The following is a 25,842-nucleotide window of genomic DNA, read 5'->3' on the forward strand; positions in this document are numbered from 1 at the left end:
CTAGCAGTTATATTTCTATAATCCTTAAACTGAATAAAAGCAGAAGTTTAAAAACTCTGAATCCAAGTTTCACTGGCATCCCTGGCTTACAGAGAAGGCATTTGGTTGCCATTCACCCAGTTACCTGCTCTTGTCTCAAAACCCTGACCTAGTTCTAGATCTGAGTAGGGATTGGCCCCATGTGCAAATTTATCCGTACCTGTGGATTTGCACTTGAATATCCCTTTTAACAAACTTGATGATCTTCTGTTGGTTTGGAGATGTTTTTTCTCCTATGATTACTTTCTGCTTGTAGAGTTGGATCACAGGTTGACATTAAGATATCAAAAGCTTCTGGAAACCCTATCCTTTCTAATACATTTCAACAATTTCGTTTATGGCCCTTTCCCTGTCCCTCCCTGAGAGACCCAGTCTCTTATTACAGTTACTGAGACTGTCCTTCTCAACACATACTCCCACCCCCAAGGGTGGGGAGGGGACTGAAATGTGAATCGCAAGAGCAAGCCTGAATTACTTAAATCAGATTTTTAAAAATTCAGAGTTTCTGCTGCCTCTACAAATCTATCAAACAGGAGATAGAATAAAACAGAGGAACTGAAATTTATTTATTGTAATTTATACTTTTATTCTTAACATTATAGCATACTGAGCTGTTTAGTAGTAGCCTTTCCCCACATTGACATTCAAACTCTAAACTAGAAAATGCTTTTGTTCTTTTATTCTAGAAAGAATAAAACAGACAAATTTGTATATTCACCTTCTACGTCTGGTTGTAAAAATTGAAGTGGTTTAGCATTTTGCACCGTAGCTAGGAATTGAACAGTCCTCAGAACAAAATGTCCAGGGATAACATAGCAGCATTGCCCCGGTGTTGTCTTGCTCCTGAGGATTGTTACATGCCCCTAATATAATTTGTGTTCCGTATCTTGAATCAGGATATAACACAGCATGGGATAGATAACCCCTAATTTACCTGTCTGTATAACGATCTATACAGCAATAGACTGCTGTCTCTATAGCAGTCTCTGCTGTGTAGAGTTTAGCTAAGGCCAAGCAAATAATAATGAAGGCCTCTAAACAGCAAATTTTATAACCAAATTGAGTTTGGTTATAAGATTTCCAGGGGTCAGCTTTGATGGCATAGTTGCTCTTATTTTAGACACAGTTTAAAACTGATTATCTCAGCCTGTAGCAAGAGAGAAGCTCTCTGGATAGCCACCACAAGCAACGTCTGTGATAAAATCTCTTTACTGTTCGTTGGTTCTAAAAGTAAAATCCCTAAATTCCATGATTATATTTCATAATTATTTTCTTCAGTACCTTCAGTGCTTTAACTGAGGGAAAGAAGGAGCTCTATACATAGTAACATAATAACTAACATTGACATAATTAAATAATACTGATAAAATTGCAGTATACTTATGGAGAGCTTTTCATACAGTTAACAAAATGCTTTCATTCCTAGTGTTTTATTTAATAGATTTTTTCTTTATTTTTTAAAAATTTTTTGGCTGCACCACGTGGCTTGTGGGATCTCAGTTCCCCAACCAGTGATTGAAACCACAGCCATGACAGTGAAAGCCTGGAATTCTAACCACTAGGCCACCAGGGAACTCTAGATTATTTCTTCTAATTCAGAGAGTCTGCTGGCTTAAAAAAAAATCCTAAAAAGTGGCAGAATTCCTAGCAAGCATCCTGAAAGTTTGGGGGAAACGTCCCTGAGCATCTACCTAATAGATCCTAAAGGCATTATTGTTTGATAAAGGATATTTATAATGGCACCCTGCAGAGACTGGCTACTTGATGTATATTGAAAGATGATGAGCTTATCTCTCTTCATGAGTTGGTCCCAGAAAATAAAGTTAAGAAAGGACTATATGGGTTTCCCCTATTGCCTTAAGCGAGTTTTTCAGACACCTTCCGCTGAGTGCTTCTCTCTCTGGATTGGAGTCATTTAATCAGCCTGTGAATGATAAAGCCAGTTGTTTGCCCTGGTATGGAACTCATCTAGTAACTTAGATGTCTGTGCAATTCAGGAAGCACAACTTCCTGAGAATTTCCACGAAATGCCAGTAATGTCTGAATTTTTGTTTTGGGGTTCTAAGTTGAGAAGGTAGTACATATTTGGGAATTAAATAGTATTCAAAAAACTGAGAATAAAATGAAGATGTTTTTAGCCTTGCAGTGGGTTTCTGGGCCTCCCAAATTTATTCAGGAAATTTCTAACTTGGTAGAGTAGTTTTAACCTTAATATCCTTGATTCCTTTGATCCACGGCAGATGGGCAGTTCATGATGGTCTCTCAAAGTATGCGCGTTTATGGCTCTGTGGCGTCCAAATGAGAGGATCTCAGGAGTTTGAAGCAGGTGTGTTTAAGAGGTGCTTCCGCTCATCCACTCTGCACCAGATGAACTCGCCTGGCCTCTCAGTGTAGGATAGAGCCTCTCTCTGGGCTGCTGTGCTCGGGCCTGTACGTCTCTGTTGGTGCTTGTTGGCTCAGTGTGCCTGACGGATGACACAGGCTTTCTGCTGTAGTGCTGGGTTACCCTGGATTGACATTTCAGTTGCTGTTTTGTTTCGCCCTGGGTTGGGTCAGTTCATGTAGTTTGGGAACTAATAGTAATGTTTTAAAAATGTTTATTTGCTCAACATTAATTAATGGAAGGGTAGACTAATTTTTATACCATTTCCATATTGAAACAAACACAGTTTTGTAAGGGTCAGTTTTCAAAAAGCAGGGTCAATTTTGTGTAAAGAATTAGGCAAAACATTTCCCAGGTTTTGGGTGTTTTAATTCATAATTTTTCTTTTTTTTTTTTTCATAATTTTTCTAAAGCAAGAAAGAATTAGTCACTCAGTCATGTCTGACTCTTTGCAACTCTGTGGGCTATAGCCCACCCACCAGGCTCCTCTGTCCATGGGGTTTCCCAGGCAAGAATACTGGAGTGGGTTGCCATTTCCATCTCCAGGGAATCTTCCCAACCTAGGCCTCAAACCCAAATTGGCTGCATTGGCGGGTGGCTTCTTTACCACTGGGGCACCTGGGACAGTCTTCCGTGTATCTCATTGGTCGGAACTAGATACATGGCTGCTTCTAGCTGCAGTGAAGTTTGCTGTAGTTCTGATGTCCTCTTGTGTTAAAGGTTGATTCTTATACTCTTTATGAGGAAGGAAAGAAATGAACATTGCATGAATCTGTTAGCATTGTGTTTAACTGTTAACGTCACTGCAGAATTGTACTTAGTGGCATTAAAAAAGTGACGGGTTTACATGCTTCCTGCAGCAAGAAATCTGGATGGTGACCATTTAGGGTTAGTGCAGTGGCCTGAGGCTGCTCTCAAGGGACCAGGCTCCTCCTGTCTCTCTGCTCTTCTCTCCTTAGCCTGTGGATTTCTGTCTGGTGGTCTAAAGGTAACTCCAGACATCACATTATGTTCCAGGTGGTGAAAAGATGGAAAGGCAAAAGGCTTTTCCTGAGCAGTGCTCTATTTGAGAAGGGCCTTCCTCCCCAGGTGCTGTAACCTCTGTCCCCCTGACCTGGAGTTGTCAAGGGCCCAGGCGTATGTGGTGCTGGCATTTTGAGTAGCCCTTTCAGGCCCTGATTGTAGAGACTGGAAACTCACCAGTCTTGGTGGTGCCAGCGCAGGAGCCAGCCTTTCAGACAGAGGGGCTCTGGTCCCTGTGTGTCCTTCGTGCACCTCCCTTTCCTGTGTCAAGAGTTCTCCCTCCTAGTTTGTATTATAAGCAGTGTTAATTCAAATAAGGTAAATTGTGTTCTTTAATTGAATTTAAAAATATCTAATTCCTATGTAGGAAACTCATTTTTATAGGAAAAAATGACTGTATTTTCACTCAGTGGGAAATTAAGTAGTCATTAAATATTTACAAGGGTTGTGCACAGAATGGGCTGCATGCCCCGGAACTATTCTAGGTCATTAGTGATCTGTAGGATATAAATCCAGAAAATGCTTTTCTATCTTCGTCGTACTTGGCCTCTCAGCAGAACTTAGAATAGGAGCGCGTCTGGTCTTCCCCTGACACACTTTTCTCCTGGTTCACGTGCCCCACATGCACAGCCTTCTGGTGGTGTCTCCTCAGCTCCCCCCTCAGTTTCCTTTGCCAGCTCTCAATTTGCTTGAAACTGTTAACTTTCTTCGGGGCTCAGTCTGGGCTCTGATCTTATCTCACCAGCTTATCCGTATAGCAGTCAGGTGATCTTCAGTGGAATTTGGATCATGAGCCTCGTTGTTTAAAGCTTTTAAATGGTTTCACAGTTCGCAGTGAACACTCAGATGCCTCCCAGGTTGTGTGAGCGGATCCAGCCCCTGCGAGCTCTTCAGCCTCATTTGTGCCAGCCTTCTTCAGCCGCTAGTCTGTCCCTGCACTTGGCAGGTTCTTCCTTTTGTTCCTTGAAGTTGTCATACGTGCTGGTCCACTGCCCGGAGTGTCCTGCTGCCCACTCTTGGCATCTCTGGCTCCTGTTCTAGGTCCTCAGCGAGGCCTTCAGTGAAGCCCCCCTGAAGCTCTCTGTTCCAGAGTCTTGGGTGTTTCATGGCACCTTCTCACAGGTGATCTTTTGTCCGTTTGCTTCTTTTCGTACCCAGTTTGTGCATTCAGTTCAGTCCAGTCGCTCAGTCGTGTCCGACTCTTTGCGACCCCATGAATCGCAGCACGCCAGGGCTCCCTGTCCATCACCAACTCCCGGAGTTCACTCAGACTCACGTCCCTCGAGTCTGTGATGCCATCCAGCCATCTCATCCTCTGTCGTCCCCTTCTCCTCCTGCCCCCAATCCCTCCCAGCATCAGGGTCTTTTCCAATGAGTCAACTCTTCACATGAGGTGGCCAAAGTACTGGAGTTTCAGCTTTAGCATCATTCCTTCCAAAGAAATCGTAGGGCTGATCTCCTTCAGAATGGACTGGTTGGATCTCCTTGCAGTCCAAGGGACTCTCAAGAGTCTTCTCCAACACCACAGTTCAAAATTATCAACTCTTCGGCACTCAGCTTTCTTCACAGTCCAACTCTCACATCCATACATGACCACAGGAAAAACCATAGCCTTGACTAGACGGATCTTAGTCGGCAAAGTAATGTCTCTGCTTTTGAATATGCTATCTAGGTTGGTCATAACTTTTCTTCCAAGGAGTAAGCATCTTTTAATTTCATGGCTGCAGTCACCATCTGCAGTGATTTTGGAGCCCAAAAAAATAAAGTCTGACACTGTTTCCACTGTTTCTCCATCTATTTCCCATGAAGTATGGGACCGGATGCCATGATCTTCGTTTTCTGAATGTTGAGCTTTAGGCCAACTTTTTCACTCTCCACTTTCACTTGCATAGCAGATACGAATTTTTTTTTTTTTGGCTGAATGCATGGTTCATATCATGGAGAGATTCTTAACATTATTTTGAGAAAAAGAAAGAAAAATTCTGTAGAGTGTGATCATATTGTGTAAAAAATGCTAATAGTCCTATGGTGGGAATCTGTTTTTTAAAATTAGCTTCTAATGGCAAAGGAAAACTTAAAAACTCTTCTAACTTGCAGTTTTACATTTAAATGGAACTCTAGAGATCATTGAATACAATCACTTCCTCCCTAATCAGGGAACATGGATAATAATATGCTATTTTATGTTTTTACAGAAAGTTTTAGAGTTTACAGAATACTTTCACATACTGTCTCATTTGAAGTAGATTTTGAGTAGTTAGGGTATTCTCTGTGTGTAAGCCCTTGTCTAGCCACCAGGCACGTGCCTTGGGTAGGTGAGAAAATGAGGGTGGTGTGAGTATCCAGAGATTTTATATAAATTTTATGAACTCAGCAGTATGAAGCATGTTGGTAGCAGTGGTGTTAGAACGCACAAACCTAGCTCCCAGAACGGTGAAGTGCTGGCACGGCGTCTGGGACGTCACAGCTGGTGAGCGGTCGGGCTGTTAACCAGCCTCCGGCTGTTCAATAAACCAGACAAATCTCCCTCTTAACTCTGGCAAGATGTTTAGCCTCAGCTAAGGCTCAGTCTGCTCATCTGGAAAATAAAGATACTGTCTGCTTTATACAGTAGTAGTTAGCACAGTTCCTGACACATGCTAAGTAGTCAGTAAATCTTTGTTGTCACCACCACCAGTAACATCAAGCACGACAAAAATGACCCAAATGGTAGTTTGGTGAGCAGTTTGAGTCTTAGAGAGTTGTGAGCTCTTTGCTAAATTCTCATTTGAGGAGTCATTCACATATACAGGTGTGTTGTGCAGTAGCTGTGCTGCAGCATAGCAAGACTGCTCAGAAGGTTTGTTTTCCACATATTTTCTAATCGTATATGCTCGGGCTACCTTATTCCGATTTAAATTTCCAAAATAATAGCAGTTTAAAGACTGAAAAGTGTGTAGAGCGATTGCAGACGTTCAGAGGGCTTTGAAACTCTGGAATAAGGGTTGTTAGTAAGCACGTGGACTGTCAGGCCACCTCTTCAGTGTTGCTGTGGCTTCTTAGAGACAGTGTCCTGATCACGGTCTCTTTCTCTTCCTGTCTAATGGCCCCCTGGTGATTTTATTGACGCACTTCAGGGAGCATGATTAGTTGGTTCAGCACTTGTAGCATGCCTTCATTAGGATGTTTAATACGTAATGCTGCCGCAGATACCTAATCTGTAAAAAAAACAACAAAAAACAAACAAACTGGCTGATGGTGGGAGGAAGTAGAAAGGAGTAAAGACATAGAAGGAATCCAAAGAAAGAAAAGTGAAAGTTGCTCAGTTGTATCCAACTCTTTGCAACCTCATGGAATTCTCTAGGCCAGAATAGTGGAGTGGGTAGCCTTTCCCTTCCCCAGGGGATCTTCCCAACCCAGGAATCGAACCCAGGTCTCCTGCATTGCAGATGGATTCTTTACCAGCTGAGCCACAAGGGAAGCCCTGGAACACCTGAGTGGGTAGCCTGTCCCTTCTCCAGGGGATCTTCCGACCCAGGAGTTGCACCAGGGTCTCCTGCGATCCAGGGCTTTGTGATTTCTGCCCTTGAGGAGTTTACAATCTAATTGAAGCCATCTGCTGCTATTGCATTTGCTTTCTGTATTGTAATGCTAAATGTTTTGATGATGCTGGATTTATATTCAGTAACAACTTCAGTAACACACAGGTCTTGTGTTTTTCTAAATGAATAGCCTTGATGCATTCACCCCTAATGAGGAGCACTCCGTGATGATGTTAATAAACGATAGACATTCTTAGCTCAGGTGGCATATCCTGCATAGATGCAGACTTCTGTGCTCTGTTTTACTGGCAGTTGTACTGAACATTATATGCTGGTGTAGACACATTTATCATGTTTGCCTTTTTCACTTTCTGCTCATTTTGTGGAGTTCTGCAGCAAAGTAATTTGCCACACAAATCCTGAGTAAAATCATTTATTGTGACTTTAAAATTTAATAAATAATAAGTAATAAAGCAATTATATTCAAGTAAGAATTGACAAGTGTTCCAGAGACATCCAGTTATAAATGAGAACCTCGCTGTCAGGAGCACATGAGGTCATTGCTCTCTGGGGCACCACTGAGTGACGGGATCCCTAGTCACAGGTCGACGCGAGCCGTCTGCGAGCTGAATAAGCTTCGGATCCGGGCGGCTGGGGACAATTGTCGTCTTCATGGCTGCCCAGAATGAGTGCTGCTTGGACAGGAGAGCTGGCTATCACTTTTGAATAATCAGTTGACTGACAAACATATTGTAAAGAACAGGATGATTTTTTAAATGCCTTATTCTTTTTTCCCTCTTCAGGGCAACTATTTTTCTTTTATCACTGTGGTCTGTTGCAGGGCTTGTGTTCTCTGATAATTTTATTTGGGAACTTAAGCTAGAGGACCCTTTGACCTCTCCTTTACCTATTTGTCAGAGTAGATGTTTCTACAATTAAAAAATAAGGAATCTCATTGAGTTTTTACTGCTATAGATTTAATAGTTCATGTACATTAGAATATACATCATTTTCATCATTTTAAGTGTTAAAAAGAAGGTAAAGATCCCATGGTTTTAATCCATTTAGCAAATCTCAGTGCCCCTTAGTTTATGAGTACATAATACAAGTAAATTCAGAGACAAGAATCCAGGTGTGTTTTCTTAGAAGTTAAAATCTGTTTTCATGAATGCCTTACAACTTTTTCACAAATAGGACTACTCCTTCTTTCCAATAAAAAAGTAGGAATGCTTTCTTGGCTTCTTCGGTTATATTTTTAAATTCTTCTCCTGCTCTTTGGTTGAAAATGTAGTTTTATCACTTCATCCAGGGTGACTAGGTGCAGGGGAATTTTTTTATGCCATCCCCTCTCAAACATGTGAGCCCAGAGTGTGTGGATTGGAGTGGGGCAGCGAGCATTTCAGCCGAAGGAACAACCTGGATGCAGGCCTTGAGGCAAAGAGCTTGGCAGCTTGAGGCCCTGAAAGAAGGTCCATGCAACTGGGGCATGGTGGGGCAAGAGGGGTTGGAGTGACAGGATAATCACGGAGACCTTGCTGAGGAGTTTGCCTGGGCCTCCAGTCACTTGAGCTGGGTGGCACAAAGCGGGTATTGGTGGTGGCAGTCCCTGGGTTCAGCACTCAGCCTCCCACTTGCTAATATCTGTCCTGTCGTTCCCAGGACTCTGAGATGTGGGTGATAGCATCAGAGTCCGCTAGACTGAGTACCAACTAGGTGCATGGGTAGTCGCGGTTTTACTTCTGGCCACTGGACATTACACACCCTACCCTGGAATCTCCAACTCACAGGTTCTCCTTTCCTTTCTCTTTTATATTCATTTGGCAAACACTTGTTGAGCACTTTGTAGCCACCCCCTCCTCCACAATCAGTTGTTTGTATGCCTCCTAGCTTCCAGGGTATGAAATCTCCAGAAGTTTCACATTAAATATTTTGTAATCAGGCACCAAGCACTGTATCTGTTTCAGAAAATGTCTGAATAAATGAACAACTGAAAGAAAGTTTATGAATATGTAGTTATCATATCTAAGCACTGCAGTTATCTGAATAATTTGTTTTTAATCAGTCCTGTGTAGAAACATGAACATATTCCTCCTTAGTTCCATTTTTCTTTAACATGCAGTTAACAGAAATTCAGAACATGCCATTAAAGTCCATAGGTCTAGAAAAAAAAAAAAAACATCTATTTTCAGCCTCATACCTTAAGTCACTGATAGTTTATATTTTTACTCTAGATCAAGTAGCTATTTCGATACAGGATTATTTTTTAAAAAGCACTGTTCACCTTCATAAAAATAAGAAACATAAGTAAAGACAAACATACAATACTGTATACATTTTTAGGAAGTCAAGCTCTTAATTTTTAAAATAATCTTTTTGAGATAATTATGGATTTACATGGGATAGAAAGAAATAATACAGGGAAATCCCATACACCCTTCACCTAGTTTTCGCTAATGATAGCTAGCATCTTATAACTAGTTCAGTAGCCTCAGGGAATGGACACTGATAAAATCCACAGGCTCTGCTCGGAGCTCTCCAATTTCGCATGCTCTCATTAGTGTCTGTGCATACGTAGTCCTGTGCAGATTCACAGGCCGCTTACCAGCAGCACGCGTTTCAGTTCCACCCCGAGGATCCCTATTGTCCCTTTATAGAAACAGCCGCTCTCTCTCTTCCCCTCTTCCTAGAACCTGGCCACCACTGCTCTCCATCTCTTACTTAGTAATTTCAAAAATATTGTATAAATGGAATCATATATACCACGTCGTCTTTTGAATTGACTTTTTTTTTTTAAACTTGATATCATCCCCTTGAGATAAATTGAGAACTTTTTAAAAGTGATTTGCGAAGAAAGTCTGATCTCTTTCCCACTGGCCACTTACCTGTCCTTTAGCAAAAACAGGCAGGAATGAGCCCCACAAAGGTGCAGGCAGAGCCCTCCCCTGTGTGTCCTGGGACTCACTCTGCTCCTCAGAGACTCTCGGAGAAGTCAGGAGTTCCCCTTTTGATCAGTGTGTTGATCTCTTTGTGAAAAACGGTCATATTTCTTTCAGAGGGCATGGTCCATCTCCATAATCTCCTGTTTTATTTCCAAAGGCTGTTCCAGTTAATCCCATCTTCCATTCCCCCTCTTTCCTCTTACTTTTTTTTCCATCCTGACCTACTCAAAACAAATTGTTGAGTGAATTAAGCTGTAGATAAGATTTCTCCAAATCGATATAATCCAACAAATAGGAATCACAATAAGTTTGACCGAAAATCTTAAAAAAAAAAAAACCAAAAACTTGAAATTACATGCATGAAAGAGCTTCTTTTGTTTCCATTGGCTTTACAGGAAATGATCATGGTAGTTCTGCTTCACTGATAGTCTTGTTTTGATTTGTTTTGCCTCCAAAGTAATTATAAAATATATATCATTCATTTGGATGGTCTAAGTGCCATCCCTTGGGTGTGTTATTCTGTAATAAGTACTCCATCTCCTACCAAGTCATTCAGAGTCCTGATGAACAGTTTTGTTTTTAGATGAGTATGTATATGAGTATATCACATTTTAAGCTGTAAATAAGAGTGTTGTTTGTAACCCACTGTTGATGTGTTGAGAATCCCAGTACCTCACAAGCAGAGATTCTTTTAAGGTATTTTATAGGTTGACTTACCTTGGGTTCAAAGAAGAAAAAAGGTCTTTCATTAAAAAGTATTTAAATAATTAATACTTAATCTTTCTAAAGAAACTAGCTCACATTTTTAGGGATTGCTATACGTTTACTGAGAGGAGCTGTAATTGACATTTAAGCTGAATAAGCGTGATAGATTCTACCTATAATGTGCTTGCTTAGTTGCTCGGTGGTATTCGACTCTTTGCGACCCCATGGACTGTAGCCCCCCAGGTTCCTCTGTCCATGGGAGTTTTCAGGCAAGAACACTGGAGTGGGTTGTCATTTTCTTCTCCAGAGGATCTTCCTGACCCAGGGATCAAACCTACATCTCCTTTGTCTCCTGCATTGCCCTCTTTACCCGCTGAGGAAATCCTAACTATACTATAAGAACAACTAACCACTGACCAACCTATATAGCTAGATGTTTGGATGATTGCTTCAAGATTTACTCTTTTTTTTTTCTTCTCAGTTTGTAGCTCAAAGCCACTTTGAAACTGTACCATGAATTATAAACTTAATTTCTGTGGCCACCCAAGTATAAGTGTATAAAGCAGACCAGCGTGAGTAAATTGAGAGTATATGTGTCAAACTGAAAAGTTCATGTCCACCTGTAAACGTTTAAAACAAAAGTTAACAGTGTCAGGCACATCTACAGGCCAAAAGTTTTCAACATTCAGATCATCTTGATAAACATAAATTTGTTAGACCGTTGATTTTGAAATGTGAAAGAGCTAATTAGTGACAGTGATTGTACCAAGTTTAAAATAGGAAAAGCCGAGAACTTCGCAGCATGAATGCAGTTAGCATTATGTATTTATGAGGTGGAGGTGTGTGTTTTATTTTTTGTTTAATACATTGTGGATGTCTTTCCACATCAAATCATATAGGTCTGTATCTCATGTCATTTAATGATTGTAGGAAGCTTCCATGATAGGGATGCACTATCATTTATTTTTCCATTTTCTTGCTGATAGATATTAGGGAAAATTTAAAGTATGTGTCAGTGTAACCTTTGTGGAAAATAATGGTTAAGTCCTCTTCTCCTTTTTTCGTTATTTTAAAATATTATAACTTGAATAAAAGCTCAGTAGAAACTAATTTTTAACTTAAAAGTTGATCCCAGGAAATAGTAGGTTCCTATCATTTACATAACTCTTAGGAAGCCTGGATTTAATTATATTTCTTTCTGAGTGAAGCAGACATGTGGCTGACCCATTTTGAAGGGCATAATTTCTTGGGCATTAATGGCTGAAGGGCCCTTCCGCAGTAGTTTGAAGCTATTAAAAGATTCGTTGTAAGTTCAAAGCAAATAGATATTTACCCATATTCACACATAAAGAGACAGCGTTAAATAGTGATGTATGTGTGAGAACTAAAATTCACACTGTGTTTTGTAGACAGTAGGCTCCTTGCTTTGGCAGTCACTCATTACTTATTTGCTGTGGGAAAGAAAGAAGGTGGTGCTTTCTTACAACTGAATCATTATTGTAAATCCTTCCTTGAATTTTATTCTAATGGAACTTAGGGTTCCTGGATCAAATTACTTCTTTCCAACAGTGTTGTTTCATCAGACCTCTTCCTGTATTAAGTTCTTTGGTATGATTTCATTTTATTTAGGAAAGGCAGCAAAAAATTCTCACAGGTCATATCGAAAGGGCTTTTCACCTGACTTCTTTTATCTTTTGAAATACTTTAAAAATTGAGATAATAGGGTACATAGCAGTTAGAATACAGTTTCTAATTTGGAACCTGATTCCACTCCATCTGCTGTGAAATCCAGTTACATCCCGTTGAATGCAGAGGTGGGTGTGTATAGCATTTTGCGAGAGGAGATATTTTATAATTATCAGTTCCTTTTCTAAGTGGCGATTTGAGGTGCTGGGAACAGCAGTGGCTGTGGTGGTGGCGGATGGTAAATGAGTGACTGGTATTTGGTGGTGCTGCAGTAGATTCCAGTTTATTCACTGTAGACTGTGTCATCTTACAGGTTTACTGGGTTTTTAATAATAATAGAAAGATGTCAGTAACTGAGGAGGAGAGCTTGGGTGACCTGGTGCGTTGGCAGTCTCTGTGCTCTGTGTAGAGAAGCTGGGCTCTGGCTGTGCCCTTCTTTTTTAGGAAGGTGTTATCTCCTCTCATATAACAGGCCTTATAGGTATAGAAAACCTCACCTATATATCTATAACTTATAAGGGAGATGAATGAATATTGTTGTTGAAAAAAATTGTTAATTATGGACAAAGATAAAAATTTTAAAGTGAACATTTTGGAAACTATATTAAGAATGGTATAAGCAAATATATATTGGCTTGGAACTGTAAATCCAGTGGCCCTCAAAAATGTTAATTCAACTGTCCATCTTAGGTTTTCCACTGAGGGTGCATCTGTGTTCTTTGTTACACAGAGCTCCACGAAAGTGAGTGATCATGTAATTGGGATTAAAGGAACTACTGTTACCGGCTCTTCCAATTAACTAATAAAGTTCTTCAAAATTAGTTTCTGGTTAATTTGTTTAGGTTGGAATGATTTTTATAGGATAAAAAGTTATATATAGTTTATTTTTTCTCTTCCTTTTTTCTAAGAAGCATATTAGCAGCTGAATTTTTTTTCCTATTTAGTGATGTGATCTGCAGGGTAATAACTTGTATTAGCTGTTCAATGGAAAATGTATATTTTATAGTTATAGTGATAACCTGTAAAAGTCCAGTTCTGAACATGGCTGGAGTAAATTTAAAAGCGTAATGAATTTTGCTTTCCCTTTATTCATTTATATGGTAAATATACACACACACACGCACGCGCACACACACACACACACACACACACACTGCTTTCCCTTTGTTCATTTATATGGTAAATACACACACACACATACACACACACACACACACACACACATAGACACACACACGTATTAAATAATGAAAATAAAATCATGTCTCAAATTCCAGACTTTTAAAAAGAATCTTTTCAGAATTTGAGTAAATAAAAAACAGAAATTGGCATTAGTAATAATTGAGAATGTGATTGAAATGAAAAGTCGTTATTTTACTTTAAAAATGTTAAGACTTTAAAAGAATCATTATCTTCTTTCAGATAAACTTGCGCCTCATCTTGGTAAGCGGGAAAACGAAAGAGTTCCTGTTTTCTCCTAATGATTCTGCTTCTGACATCGCAAAGCACGTGTATGACAACTGGCCGATGGGTGAGTGGTGGTTTTCTCTTGAGAATGAATAATGTTGATTCTTTATGCCCTGCCTTGTTTCACAGACATTTTGAAAAAGTTGTAAGTAAAATACAAGAAAACAAGCAAATGATTGAAGGTACAAGGCTTAAAGTTGAAGGGGCTGCCGCATCCCTGCTGGGTTTGGCCTTTCAGCTCCCTCACTGCAGAATGGTAAAGGAGCCTGGGCATCAGGTCGCTGGGTGGCCTTACAGCTGTTTTAATGTGAAAGAAAATTATCTTTTAAAGGAAAACACAAGGTAGCTAACACACACACACACTTTCATATCAGTAACTCTTTACACCAAAGCACAAAGTAAAAACAAAGAAAAACTATCTTTAACAAATTATAACACATTTTTTTAATTTTTGGTCTATTCTGTACACAACCTGCATTTGACAGAAAGTGAATATCTCATTCATGTCACTTCCTGTGTTTTCTGAACTACTACAAGGTCAAGAAGGTATAAAATCCATTTATGCTTTGCATTTTCAAGCCAATATCCATGACAGAATTTTGGAGTGTGTGCGTGTGTGTGTGTGTGTGTGTGTGTGTGTGTGTGTGTTTGAGAGAGAGAGAAATCCTTTCTCTGGTTCTTTTCCATGTAATAAGACTCGTGCCGTCCTCAAACGAGTCTTCAACTTATGCTCTTCCTATGAACCTAACCCAGGTCATTTTGATCCTCTTAATTGCATGTACCTAGTGATATGACTGTTTGTGCTGATTTCACTAATTTTACTGGACTTCACTGATGGCTCAGACGGTAAAGAATCCACCTGCAATGCGGGAGACCTGGATTCGATCCCTGGGTTGGGAAGATCCCCTGCAGAAGGGAAAGGCTTCCCACTCCAGTGTTCTGGCCTAGAGATCCCATGGACAGAGGAGCTAACCAAAACAGTTTGTACTTTTAAAGCACAAGACTTGTATTAACAAAGAACACAGTGTATGCAAAATGAATCAATTAGATCAGTACTGCTCAACTGAAAATAATGTTATATATATGAAACTCTTTTAGAAGAAAGTCTTTAATCCTTATTAACTTCTATAGACCATAAAACTAAAACAGATCTACAAAGAAAATGCAAATATAGCTCTAAAACCAGTAATGTTCAAATTAACAACTTTAATGTGCCACGTGGCATATTTTTGCTAAAACTCACTCACTGCTTGCCCCATGGATATGGTACTGTGGAGTATGGCGTGCCTCTTCGCCCACTGGCTATATGAGAACCCAGTTATGTGTGGATTTACCACAGACCCTTCATTCACACAGTGTACCAAATTGTCATTCAGCCTTCACTGACAGGAACGTGTCATTTATGTATTAAGTCGTCCTTTGTTCTTTTCTTGTTAACCTCTTGACAATTAAAGAAGTACTGCTTGGTACCAGTACAATCATAAGCTTAAACTCATACATGAGCACTAAAGTCCCAAGGCTGTACTTGGTTGTAAGGTAATAATTTGAATTATCTAGATAATCTCATCCAGGTTATCATTAAAATGAAAACACAATCTAAAAACTCTTGATGAGGACTTTCAGACCCAAAGAACCTCATAGACCTGAGTTTAAGAAATAGTGCTTTAGACAAATACTTTGAAATGACTGGGTCTTTCTTCTTGCTGATAACCAAGGAACAAGTCAATACTAGCTCCTGAATCAGATACTGGAGCTAAAGGTCATAGATAAGAAGGAATTTCAGAAGAGCTGAAGTAACTAAACTTAGAATACTGGATTGTCTTCACAGCCAGGCAGGATAGATAAGTAAGACTGTGAAAAGCATTTTCAAATGTCTGAGAGTGATGTTGTTTGTGTAGTGGCTAAGTTGTATCCAACTCTGAGACCTCATGGACTGCAGCGTGTGGAGCTTCCCTGTCCTTCACTGTCCCCCAGAGTCTGCTCAAACTCATGTTCATTGATTCATTGATGCCATCCGACCATCTCATCCTCTGTTGCCTCCTTCTTCTCTTGCCCTCTATCTTTCCCAGCATCAGGGTCTTTTCCAGTGAATTAGCTTTTTGCATCAGGTGCCAAAGTACTGAAGCTTCAGCTTCAGCTTCAGTCCAATGAATAGTCAGGACTGATTTCCTTTAGGATGGACTGGTTGAATCTCCTTTCAGTCCAAGGGACTTTAAAGAGTCTTCTCCAAATCCAAAGTTCAAAAGCATCAGTTCTTTGACGCTCAGCTTCTTCATAGTCCAACTCTCACGTCCATATATGACTACTGGAAAAACCATAGCTTTAACTATATGGACCTTTGTCAGCAAAGTGATGCCTCTGCTTTTTAATATGCTGTCTAGGGTCGTCATAGCTTTTCTTCCAAGGAGCAAGTGTCTTTTTATTTCATGGCTGCAGTCACCATCTGCAGTGATTTTTGGAGTCCAAGAAAATAAAGTCTGTCATTGTTTCTGTTGTTTCCCCATCTATTTGCCATGAAGTTATGGGAGTGGATGCCATGATCTTAGTTGTATTTCTCCTGGCATTCTTGATTCCAGCTTGTGCTTCATCCATCTAGCATTTTACATGATGTACTCTGCATATAAGTTAAATAAGCAAGGTGGCAGTATACAGCCTTGATGTAAAATCCTTCCCCAATTTGGAACCAGTCTGTTGTTCCATGTCCAGGTTCTAACTGTTGCTTCTTGACCTGCATACAGGTTTCTTAGGAGGGAGGCAGGTAAGGTGGTCTGGTGTTCCCATCCCTTTAAGAATTTTCCATAGTTTGTTGTGATTGACAGAGTTAAAGGCTTTAGCATAATCAGTGAAGCAGAAATAGATGTTTTTCTGGAATCTCTTGCTTTTTCTATGTTCCAGTGGATGTTGGCAGTTTGATCTCCTGTTCCTCTGCCATTTCTAAATCCAGCTTGTGCATCTGAGAGTTCTCAGTTCACCTATTGTTGAAACCTAACTTGAAGGATTTTGAGCATTACCTTTCTAGCATGTGAAATGAGTGCAATTGTGCGATAGTTTGAACATTCTTTGGTATTGCCCTTTTTGGGGATTGGAGTGAAAATTGACCTTTTCCAGTCCTGTGGCCACTGCTGAGTTTTCCTAATTTATTGACACAATGAACAATGCTAAAGGAAATTTTCTACTCACAATAATCTTGGGTGTGATGAATTCAAAGTAATCCATACCAAAGTGTTAACAATTTATTTGGTCTTCCTTCTGGAGGAGAGGGGCCTGGGACCATGGGAGTCAGAGGGCACTGAAGGGGGATGGACGGGGGAGAGGCTGGGGGTAGGGCTGGGGCTCATCTCTCCTTTCCCGCCATGCTGAGTCACCGACAGGCACTGGTGGTATCAAACTCACTCCATCATCTTGAACAGTCAAAACAAGGCAAAAGGGAGAGCCCTCCACTCACCTCCTTTCTCTTCTGTCACTTGCTCTTGGGAGTGTTTTAAACTAGTCTTTGTGTTGACAGTTATCTCATGAAAGCAGGAACTTCTGTAGGAAACACACACATGGTGCTAGAATTCTTAAGAAAGCTGATGATGGAATTCTCAAGTCTCTGTCAAAATCACAACTTAAAATTCTGTATCTACAAGGTAGTGAAAATTACTGACCCCATACTTTGTCATGATACAATGTCCTCAGGCCACTATTTTGACAGAATTGTATTCTGTATTTTACCATAATAAGGTAAGTTATACTCTAAACTGAAGTATTCTGTTATCCATTCTACACACCAGTTGCCTTTCGATTGTCTTTGTACATTATCCTAGATTTCATACTTGTATAGTACCTTGTGATATCTGTTGCTTTTCAAGTTCATTCTGAGAATTTTGGGTAAAGTGAACTAAAATTGTATCTTCTGTAATGTTTATCAGTTAGCTTAAAAATAATAAAGTTATCCACATTATGAAAAAGTAGACACTGTTCTGCTTTTTAAAATTTTAATTTTCTAGTTACTGAGGTATAAATTTTTTTGTTGTTGTTATGCTCTTTACCAATATACTAATGCTTTTAAAAATCTTTGTTAAACCTACTGTTCCCAGCCTCAAATATATGTTTTAACAGGTACAGATACTGGAATATTGCAATGTTTTCTGTTATTTTGATAATTAAAATTAATTTTCAACTGACTTCTTTTTAACTAGGATTAGACTTTCCCCAACTCATTTGTTTTAGTTTTTAAATTTCAGGACTGTGTTCGGGCACATTTTAGTGTTCTTTAAGAAGCAAAGACTAATCTTAAGCAGTTCCTTCTATGTAGTGAGAAGCAGCGAGAACAGTGCTTGCGAGACTCGTGATTATTCCAGTTAGCAGGAAGCTCCAGGTGTCCTCTGTGATACTCTTCATCTGAATGGGATCAGAATTTTAGAACAATGTGATAATGCCTTAATTTTATGTTGAAATGCACCTAACAATTCCCTGGTTCTTTTCAGACTGGGAAGAAGAGCAGGTCAGCAGTCCAAATATTCTACGCCTTATTTATCAAGGAAGATTTCTGCACGGAAATGTCACATTAGGAGGTAATGGTCAACTTTGTAATGGACTTAGTTCCTGTCTTGCAGCAGCATCACTCATTTGTTCATTTAGATGCTCATGTCTGGTTTTGCTAAAAACATACAATTTCAAACTCTATGAATTTTGCCTAGTTTTTGGTATGTCTACATTTTTGCATTTTGCATTCTAATTTCAGCTCTATGCTTAAGTGTTTACCACCTTGTAAAATAAACTCTTAAGCCATTAGAGATGGGAATCCACACTTATTATTTTATAAATGTAGTTTAATTTTACCTCTGGATAATGTAATTTAGATGTCATATTTTTAAGTTAAATCCAGACACAAACTCGGCAAAGTTTATGATGGTGGATTTTCAGATATAATATTGAAGGGATGTTTTTCGTTTTGACTGTAATTGATGGAATTGGTAATCATGCAGAAATGCAGGTCAGCGAGTCATGTTAGAGAACCAGTGAAGCACAGCGACTGGAAGAGCAGGCCTTAGAGCCAGGTTGTCCGTGTGGGAGCTTAGCTGCACTGCTCACTGGCTCCGTGACCTCGAGCCAGTTCCTTGCCTGCTCTCTGTCCTGGTGTTGCGGTCTCCTCATCAGTAAGGTAGAATAACCATAGTGCCTCAGAACAGTGCTTGGCACCTGTTACACACTGTGTTAGTTATTACTGCTCTTCACGTGTGAATGCAGAGACGTGGCTCAATAGTGCCCCCTCATGGGGGTGCATTTTCTACCATGAGCAGAATTTGGTTTTAAGTACCAGTATTTCACATACATTATAATTATCAATAGAAATTTGTAGGCAGAGGAAGTGATCTACCTTAATGTATCTTTGTATACATATAGTGATGGGTTTTTTCCTCTAAACCTAACAATTGAAATGTTTAATCTGATCTTCCTTCAAGGTAGGCTCTTTTCATTCATTCACTCACTCACTCACTCAGCATCTATTTATTTCTTATGTGACAACAGTGCTAAACAGTTAAAGATACAGGATTGAAAAAGATAGAATCTCTTCCTTCAAGGTAGTCTGGTATTAGATAATAGAAGCAGATAAAATTCACTGTTAAAATACTGTGTGATGAGGGCTGGAGTAGATGAATGCAAATGATTATTATGACAGATAGATAGAACGTTTCAGTATATAACTAGAAGTGTTGTATGGTGTCTGGGTAGCATTAAATAAGATGGAAAGTCACATTGATCATATGAAATATTAGGAATATTGAAGATTATTAGGGCTCTTCTTAACCATCATCCTATAGGGAAGATTTAAACAGCGGGTAGCAGGAGGACTGAGCTTGTTGGGTACTGATCTGAGCCTGCCTTTAATTCCAAGTGAGGGGAGTAGACTGAAACTCAGAACTAGAACATTGCAACTGCAGAAACAACTCCAGGCCGTAGCTGCACTGTCTGCTTCTCATTGTATACACAGAATGACAAAGGGATTTACTTTGTGTAACTGGTTCATGGATACATGGGTGTATTATATTACTCTGTTTCTGAAATATTTCATAACAAAAATCGTTACTTATAAATGAGAAAAACCTTTTAAAGGCTTGAATAGAAACAGTTATTACTAATAATGCCAAACAGTGATTCATTTATTTAAAATAACCTTTTAAAGAAAATTGTTTTCCAATAGAAGAATATAAGGTTGAAAATATAAAATTATTATTATTATGTTTAAAATCATTAATATGTCATTTCTTCTATTTCTACATTGTGGTGACCTCTTTGATGCAGGAATTTTATTAGGTGACTAAATAAAATTAGGTTAAGCAATTATGTATTTTCTCTTTCCCCTTCCTTACACTATGTTTTTATATGTCAAACTAATAGTCATAACTAAATAATTTCTGAATTATAAAAATTGCTTCTGATAATATTAACCTAATTTCATTATGTAATAAATGCTATATCTAGTAAGAAGTGCTGTCTGTTGAGGAAGTCATACAGAAAGCAGTCAGCTTTTAAAGTGGTCTCAGTTCTGGTGAGTGATTCCAGTAGGTTGATGTATGTGTAACAAACTGTCTTCTTTTCACACAGCATTAAAGCTTCCTTTTGGCAAAACAACAGTGATGCATTTGGTCGCCAGAGAGACCTTGCCAGAGCCAAACTCCCAAGGTGAGCTGTGTGCTGGGAGCTTCCTGCCTTGCGCCACAGAGGCAGGCGTTCACAAATGGCTCCAGTTCTCTTGGACATTCTGAGGACAGGATGTTCTCATAGTGTATGGTCAGAGCTCGCTAAGCAGATAACCAGGCATTTTGGAAACAGGCTAAAACTAAAAGGGTATTTATTATAGCCTTTTAATTTAAAAAAAAATGCCAACATTAAGCAAAAAAAAAATCCCTGTTTCTTATTACGCTGGAATCCCTCTGCTTCCCCTAAGCATCTTTATAAACAAGGCTTCTCTTCACTTCCCTAGGTCAGAGGAATCGTGAAAAGACTGGAGAGAGTAACTGCTGTGTCATCCTGTAAGCGGTCTACCTGGCGCGTGTGGCGTGGTCTTTGTCTTTCATGCTGCCGGGCCAGGGGTGACCCGGCATCGCTTCAGAACCTTCAGGAAAGCGTCTGCCTGTAGACCCATGGACCTCAACCACCACGTGGACACTGTCATCTTCTCTCATGAAAGTAAAAAGAACCAAGGACATTTTTCACTATGACTTTTATTTCTAGTAGTTTTGTTTATGTTAAGCAGTTTTAAAATATAAATATAAATTGATTTTTGAATGCAAGTCAATCTCCAGGGGAAAAGTTAACAAGTGATTTTTCATAGCAGAAACCATTTTCCTGCCACAAAAGTTTTCATCACCAGAACTAACAAATCAAGTGTTCCAAATACAATTTTGCACTAAAAATAATTGACAATTATTTTCTTCATCAGCAGAATTTATAACATGGTTTATGGTACCTAGAAATACTCATATGTGCAAATCCACACTGGAAGACATTCAGCAATTAATGAAGTTAATTGCTGGGCCAACATGAGAGGAAAAAATAGAAAAGAAACTAAAATGTTGGGTGAATTCTACCGAAGTCAGCCATGGCGGCTGCACTGGCACAGAATCCTGCCCTGAGCGCGGCTGTTCTCACTGCAACAAATGAAAAGACACAGTGTGCCTGTTGTTGGAAGTGCTCAGCAGAGGGCTCGTGAAGCTAGTTGTTTTTCCTTCACACGTGCACTCCAGTCAGACTGGGGGCTTGTTCACACAGCACAAGAGGGAACGCGCGCGTCTTAGCCTTAACGCGGGGGGTAGTTCCAGTCACTCACTCGTAGATTTCCATGATTGCACAGAAATATTAGAAAACCTCATTAATTCACCACTTTTATGTATTTGAATATCAGCAAATTCAATTTTCCGTAATTATTGCTCATCTCTGTGTCCCGTGTCATACTTACTCATTAATGAGAGCTCAGATGAATTCTTAAAATTAAAAATTCTCCATAGGACTAATTCTGTTTCCTTATGTAGTTTGCCTTGGGTATTAGTGCTTGCAATTGTATTAAAATCAAAAGCTGATTTTCAAGGCATACTTGATGAGGGATGCCATTCTTTTGTTTTGTACCGATAATTTAAAAATTGATATGCTAAAAACAATTTGCACAGCGCTAAAGCATGAGCTAGTTTCATCTAAACCTGTAAAAAAAATATAAAAGATTTTATATTTTTTCACTGGGAAGAAATTCTTCCTGGGTGAAATTGCGAATATGTGTAGAATATATTTAATAAAAACCTCATAAAATACCTAACTATAGAACTTAAATATAGATTGGCGTGTAGTATATAGAACAATATTCCATATAAATAACTCTAGCCTTTATAAAAATGAAGTTGCAGGCTGACGTAATGTCCTGTACTGAAATGAGTGTCCACGGCCCTTACAAGCAGTAAGTGTAAATGGTTTCAGTCAGCTTCGTTTAAAGGTAATCAGGTTATTTTATTCATTGTTAATGCTTTGATGAAAAGGCTTTATATGCAGCAGATCTACAAAAATATTGTTCATACTGATCAGAATTAAATTTGTATAGAGCAGAGTTTTAAAATGAATGTAAATAGCACTAAACATTTTCTTTCTGCAACCTGTACTTATAGATTCTTTCTGTACACTAAATAAAAAAATATCATAGTGCATTTTGGTGGTAATTTTAAAAGTCTTTGATTAGGTTGATAGTTGTTTAAATACTGTCTCATCCATGTTATAATTGTTCAATTTTTATTTCTGAATCTTTAAGAAACTTTGTTGAATATTCTATTGTTAGTTTTGGGAGGATTCCCAGTGTATCTCTGATATTTAACCTGGTTAATTTGTGCACAGTCATGACAATGGGTAGAATTACGTAGTCTCTGTTATCACTAAGATGTTCTATTCAAGAGATGTTGAATATTTATATGCTTTGTTGACTGGCTCAAATGTGAATTCTGTTAGTGTTGACTAAAGAAGAATCTGGTAGTTACTTAATTGGGCAATTAAGCCATTTTTGGCTGTATTCTTTCCTAATATAAACTACTGGTAATTATTTTTAATACCTATTTTAATTCTAATTATTCTGTTTTTCCAAAGTTAAAGACTATCAGTTAAATTATTATTGAAATTTTATGATGGCTAGCCACATTCCCTATTGGTTTTCTATGTATTTTTCTATGTGTTCCCATATTATAAATTTCCCTTCACAAGACTGCAATTTGGAGTTTGCAAAATGGATAAACTGGATCATTAGTAGAGAAAGAAATGTCATTTAATACCTAATATCATTGTTGTGCAAAATGAAAAAAGAATAAAAAATAGCAGTAAAATTATATACTGAAAACACCAAAAATGTAGATGCCTTAATAGTGTATACATGAAAATACTCAACTGTCCCTTTTTAAAATAGTTATTTGGACTGCTTGACGGTTAAAATCAATACCACATCCCAGTGAAGATCCCTCCGCCAGAAACAGTAGCTCACTCACTGAAAGGTGAGGGCTACAGAGGTTCAGTCCTGTGAACACAGCCTGAGTTACGGGTCTGTGACCCTCCTAGCACTTGGTATTTAATTCCTGTCTTCTACCTAAATTGTCCTGGATTTTAAGCATTCTGGGAAAGGCAAAGCTTTTCTTCTTCATTAAAACCTCAGCATGTCTCCTTGATCTGACTTATTTACTTTCTCTTCAAGATAAATTATTTCTTATGAAAAGTATAGTATCTGACATCATCACTGACATTAAATGAGGTTTCCTCATAACAGACATTTATCCTTAGTTTTATGTCATCTTGACCAATGTTACAGTAATTTCTGTTAGCTGATTGTGGTATACGATGTTTAATGTGAAAAGAAATTAAAACTTTCTTCATCTGTTGTAGAATATTTCTCTTCTTTTAAATGACTTCTGTTCATAATTTTGGTGTAAAAATTTTGTGTCTCCACTATCTTCCTCTTTTTTCCTTCAGTTTATTTCATTACATTCTTCAATAAAATCAGTATTGTGTCAGCCCTTTATTCTTCTGTGTTACCTAAACCAAAGGGAAAGTGATCAAGGAAGACTGAGTATGCCTTCACACTGTCCTTATTGGTAACTGTCACAGGCTTTTCTCAATTTTTTTTCCCATTATTAGTTTGTGATATAGTCACTGGTTAGCCAAACCAGGTGATTGGGGGTGGGAGGAGGGCTTGAAGGAGCACGCATAGCCTATACTTGGGGTTGAAACCAAACCACAGGCTGCTGGCCGTCTCCTCAGCAGTTTCCCTGTCCTGGCAGAGCAGGCCCCGTGGCCGTCGGCAGTGGCTCCCTCAGGCTATCGCAGCCAGCCTCCTGGCGCACGTTTCTTCAGAAGACTCTTGATACATGAAGCCCTTTCACAGACTGGGTGACTGGAGAGCTGACTTCTGAAAGAGTTCATGGACAAAATCAAATCAACACCTAAGTCCTGGTAAAGTTTAATCCAGTACTAGAACACGAGAACATTTCATTTACTAAAGTTATTTTGTGACTCTTGACAGTGACATCAAATGTCTTGTGATATTATTTTTTTATAATTATGCCTCTTTTTCAAGATGACAACTTTAAAGAAATACACAGTAGGCATTGTAAAGTAATGCTGTGAAAAGGGGGTGTGCCAGTCTCTCCTTTGATTCAGCCAATTAAAAGCAGGAATTGAGGGCTTCCCTGAAGTCCAGTGGCTAGGACACTGTGCTTCTACTGCAGGGGTCCGGGGTCCCATCCCTGGCTGGGAGATCGCTCACGCCACCTGGTGTGGGCAAAAAAAGAGAAAAAGACACAGATATTTCTTAACGTAGATGTAGAAGTAATTTGTTTTGAAAACAGTATCTCAGGTGGAGACAATTCTAGAGTGTAGTTACTGTACATTCAGACATTTAGTATCTGATTTGTATTTTCTACAGACATCTTATTTTGATGGACAGGAAGTCTACGTTGTAGTAGAAGAAACCTCATTTTAAGTAACGAGGGAGCAGGATGTAGAGGGGAACAGTGCTGACCACAAGCAGAGGTGGAACCTCCAGGTTTAATCCATGCTGCTCTTCGGCTACATGTTCCACGTGGTGATGATAAAAGAGGGATTTATTTTGTTCTCAGCTGTCTGCTCAATAAGGTGGATTTTCTGGCATTCTGGAGCCTGGCTCCTCTCCCAGTCCTCGCTGCTTCATCACACACTATGGTTTTCTCTCTGGGGTGGGAGGTGGGGTTTCTTAACAGCGCTCCACTAATCAGCGTGCTTTCTACCAATGCTTCTCAGACATTTTAAAAATTTTGATTTAACATATCTCCATCCTGACTACCCCTGCCCCTCAGCCCTCAGAGCACAGGATACCATGCAGGAAAACCGCAGGGCTTCAGGGTCCACTTCCTTAACCTTTGGGCTCTGGTTGGTTCATGTGTAGAGTAAGAATAATATCTATTTTGTAGGGTTGAAAGGATTATTTTAAGATAAATATTTAGAGCACTGATTGGGCAAAGAACTTACCTGACCAACCTGCAACCCTGTCAAAGGGCCTTCTGTTGTAAGTAGAGGCCAGGCACCCGCATCGTTCTGGATGTCCTGAAGAAGCAGATTAGGAAAAGGAGAGAAAAAAATGAAAGTTCGGCATGCAGATCCCTCACAAGTAAATATGACCATATAGTCACAAGTTACTGTGATGAGGAAGGAAAAACATTGAGAAGACCATCGAGGCAACAAGTCAGCTCTCCAGTCTCATAACTTAGCACGAGCAGACCGGGAGCTTGGCCACGTAAATCAAGGGTGAGTATAGTAGGTGTCTTAACACCTCGGAGAATGATCACTTGGAATGAGCTGGGTGGAGAGGAAATAAGAAGTACATGTTTACTGTGTTCAGAAAGGACAGGGCAGTGATATGCTGCTGGGTGTCAACCCTGGTTGCATGCTGGAACCACCTGGGGAGTTTTGAAATTTTTTAGTTTTTCATATTAATGCCTGGGCTTCTCACATCAGCTGAATGAAACCTGAACACTTGTGGCTCCAAATGGTCACCTTCTTGCAGATGGCCAGAAACTCAACCACTTAAATACAAGAA

General features: G+C 39.3%; 1 protein-coding gene across 1 annotated transcript in view; it reads left to right on the plus strand.

The window, feature by feature from the left end:
* UBL3 (ubiquitin like 3) overlaps positions 1–23,734 on the plus strand; it is a 46,928-nt gene extending 23,194 nt beyond the window's left edge. Inside the window, exons 2-5 of the mRNA XM_068984339.1 lie at positions 13,719–13,827; positions 18,233–18,319; positions 20,355–20,432; positions 20,734–23,734. Coding sequence (XP_068840440.1) covers positions 13,719–13,827; positions 18,233–18,319; positions 20,355–20,432; positions 20,734–20,786 — 327 coding nt within the window. The 3' untranslated portion in view covers positions 20,787–23,734. The remainder of the gene's footprint in view (positions 1–13,718; positions 13,828–18,232; positions 18,320–20,354; positions 20,433–20,733) is intronic.
* The last annotated feature ends 2,108 nt before the right edge of the window (positions 23,735–25,842 follow it).

The sequence above is a fragment of the Capricornis sumatraensis genome, chromosome 12, assembly GCF_032405125.1.
Source record: "Capricornis sumatraensis isolate serow.1 chromosome 12, serow.2, whole genome shotgun sequence".
In the NCBI taxonomy this organism is placed as follows: Eukaryota; Metazoa; Chordata; class Mammalia; order Artiodactyla; family Bovidae; genus Capricornis; species Capricornis sumatraensis.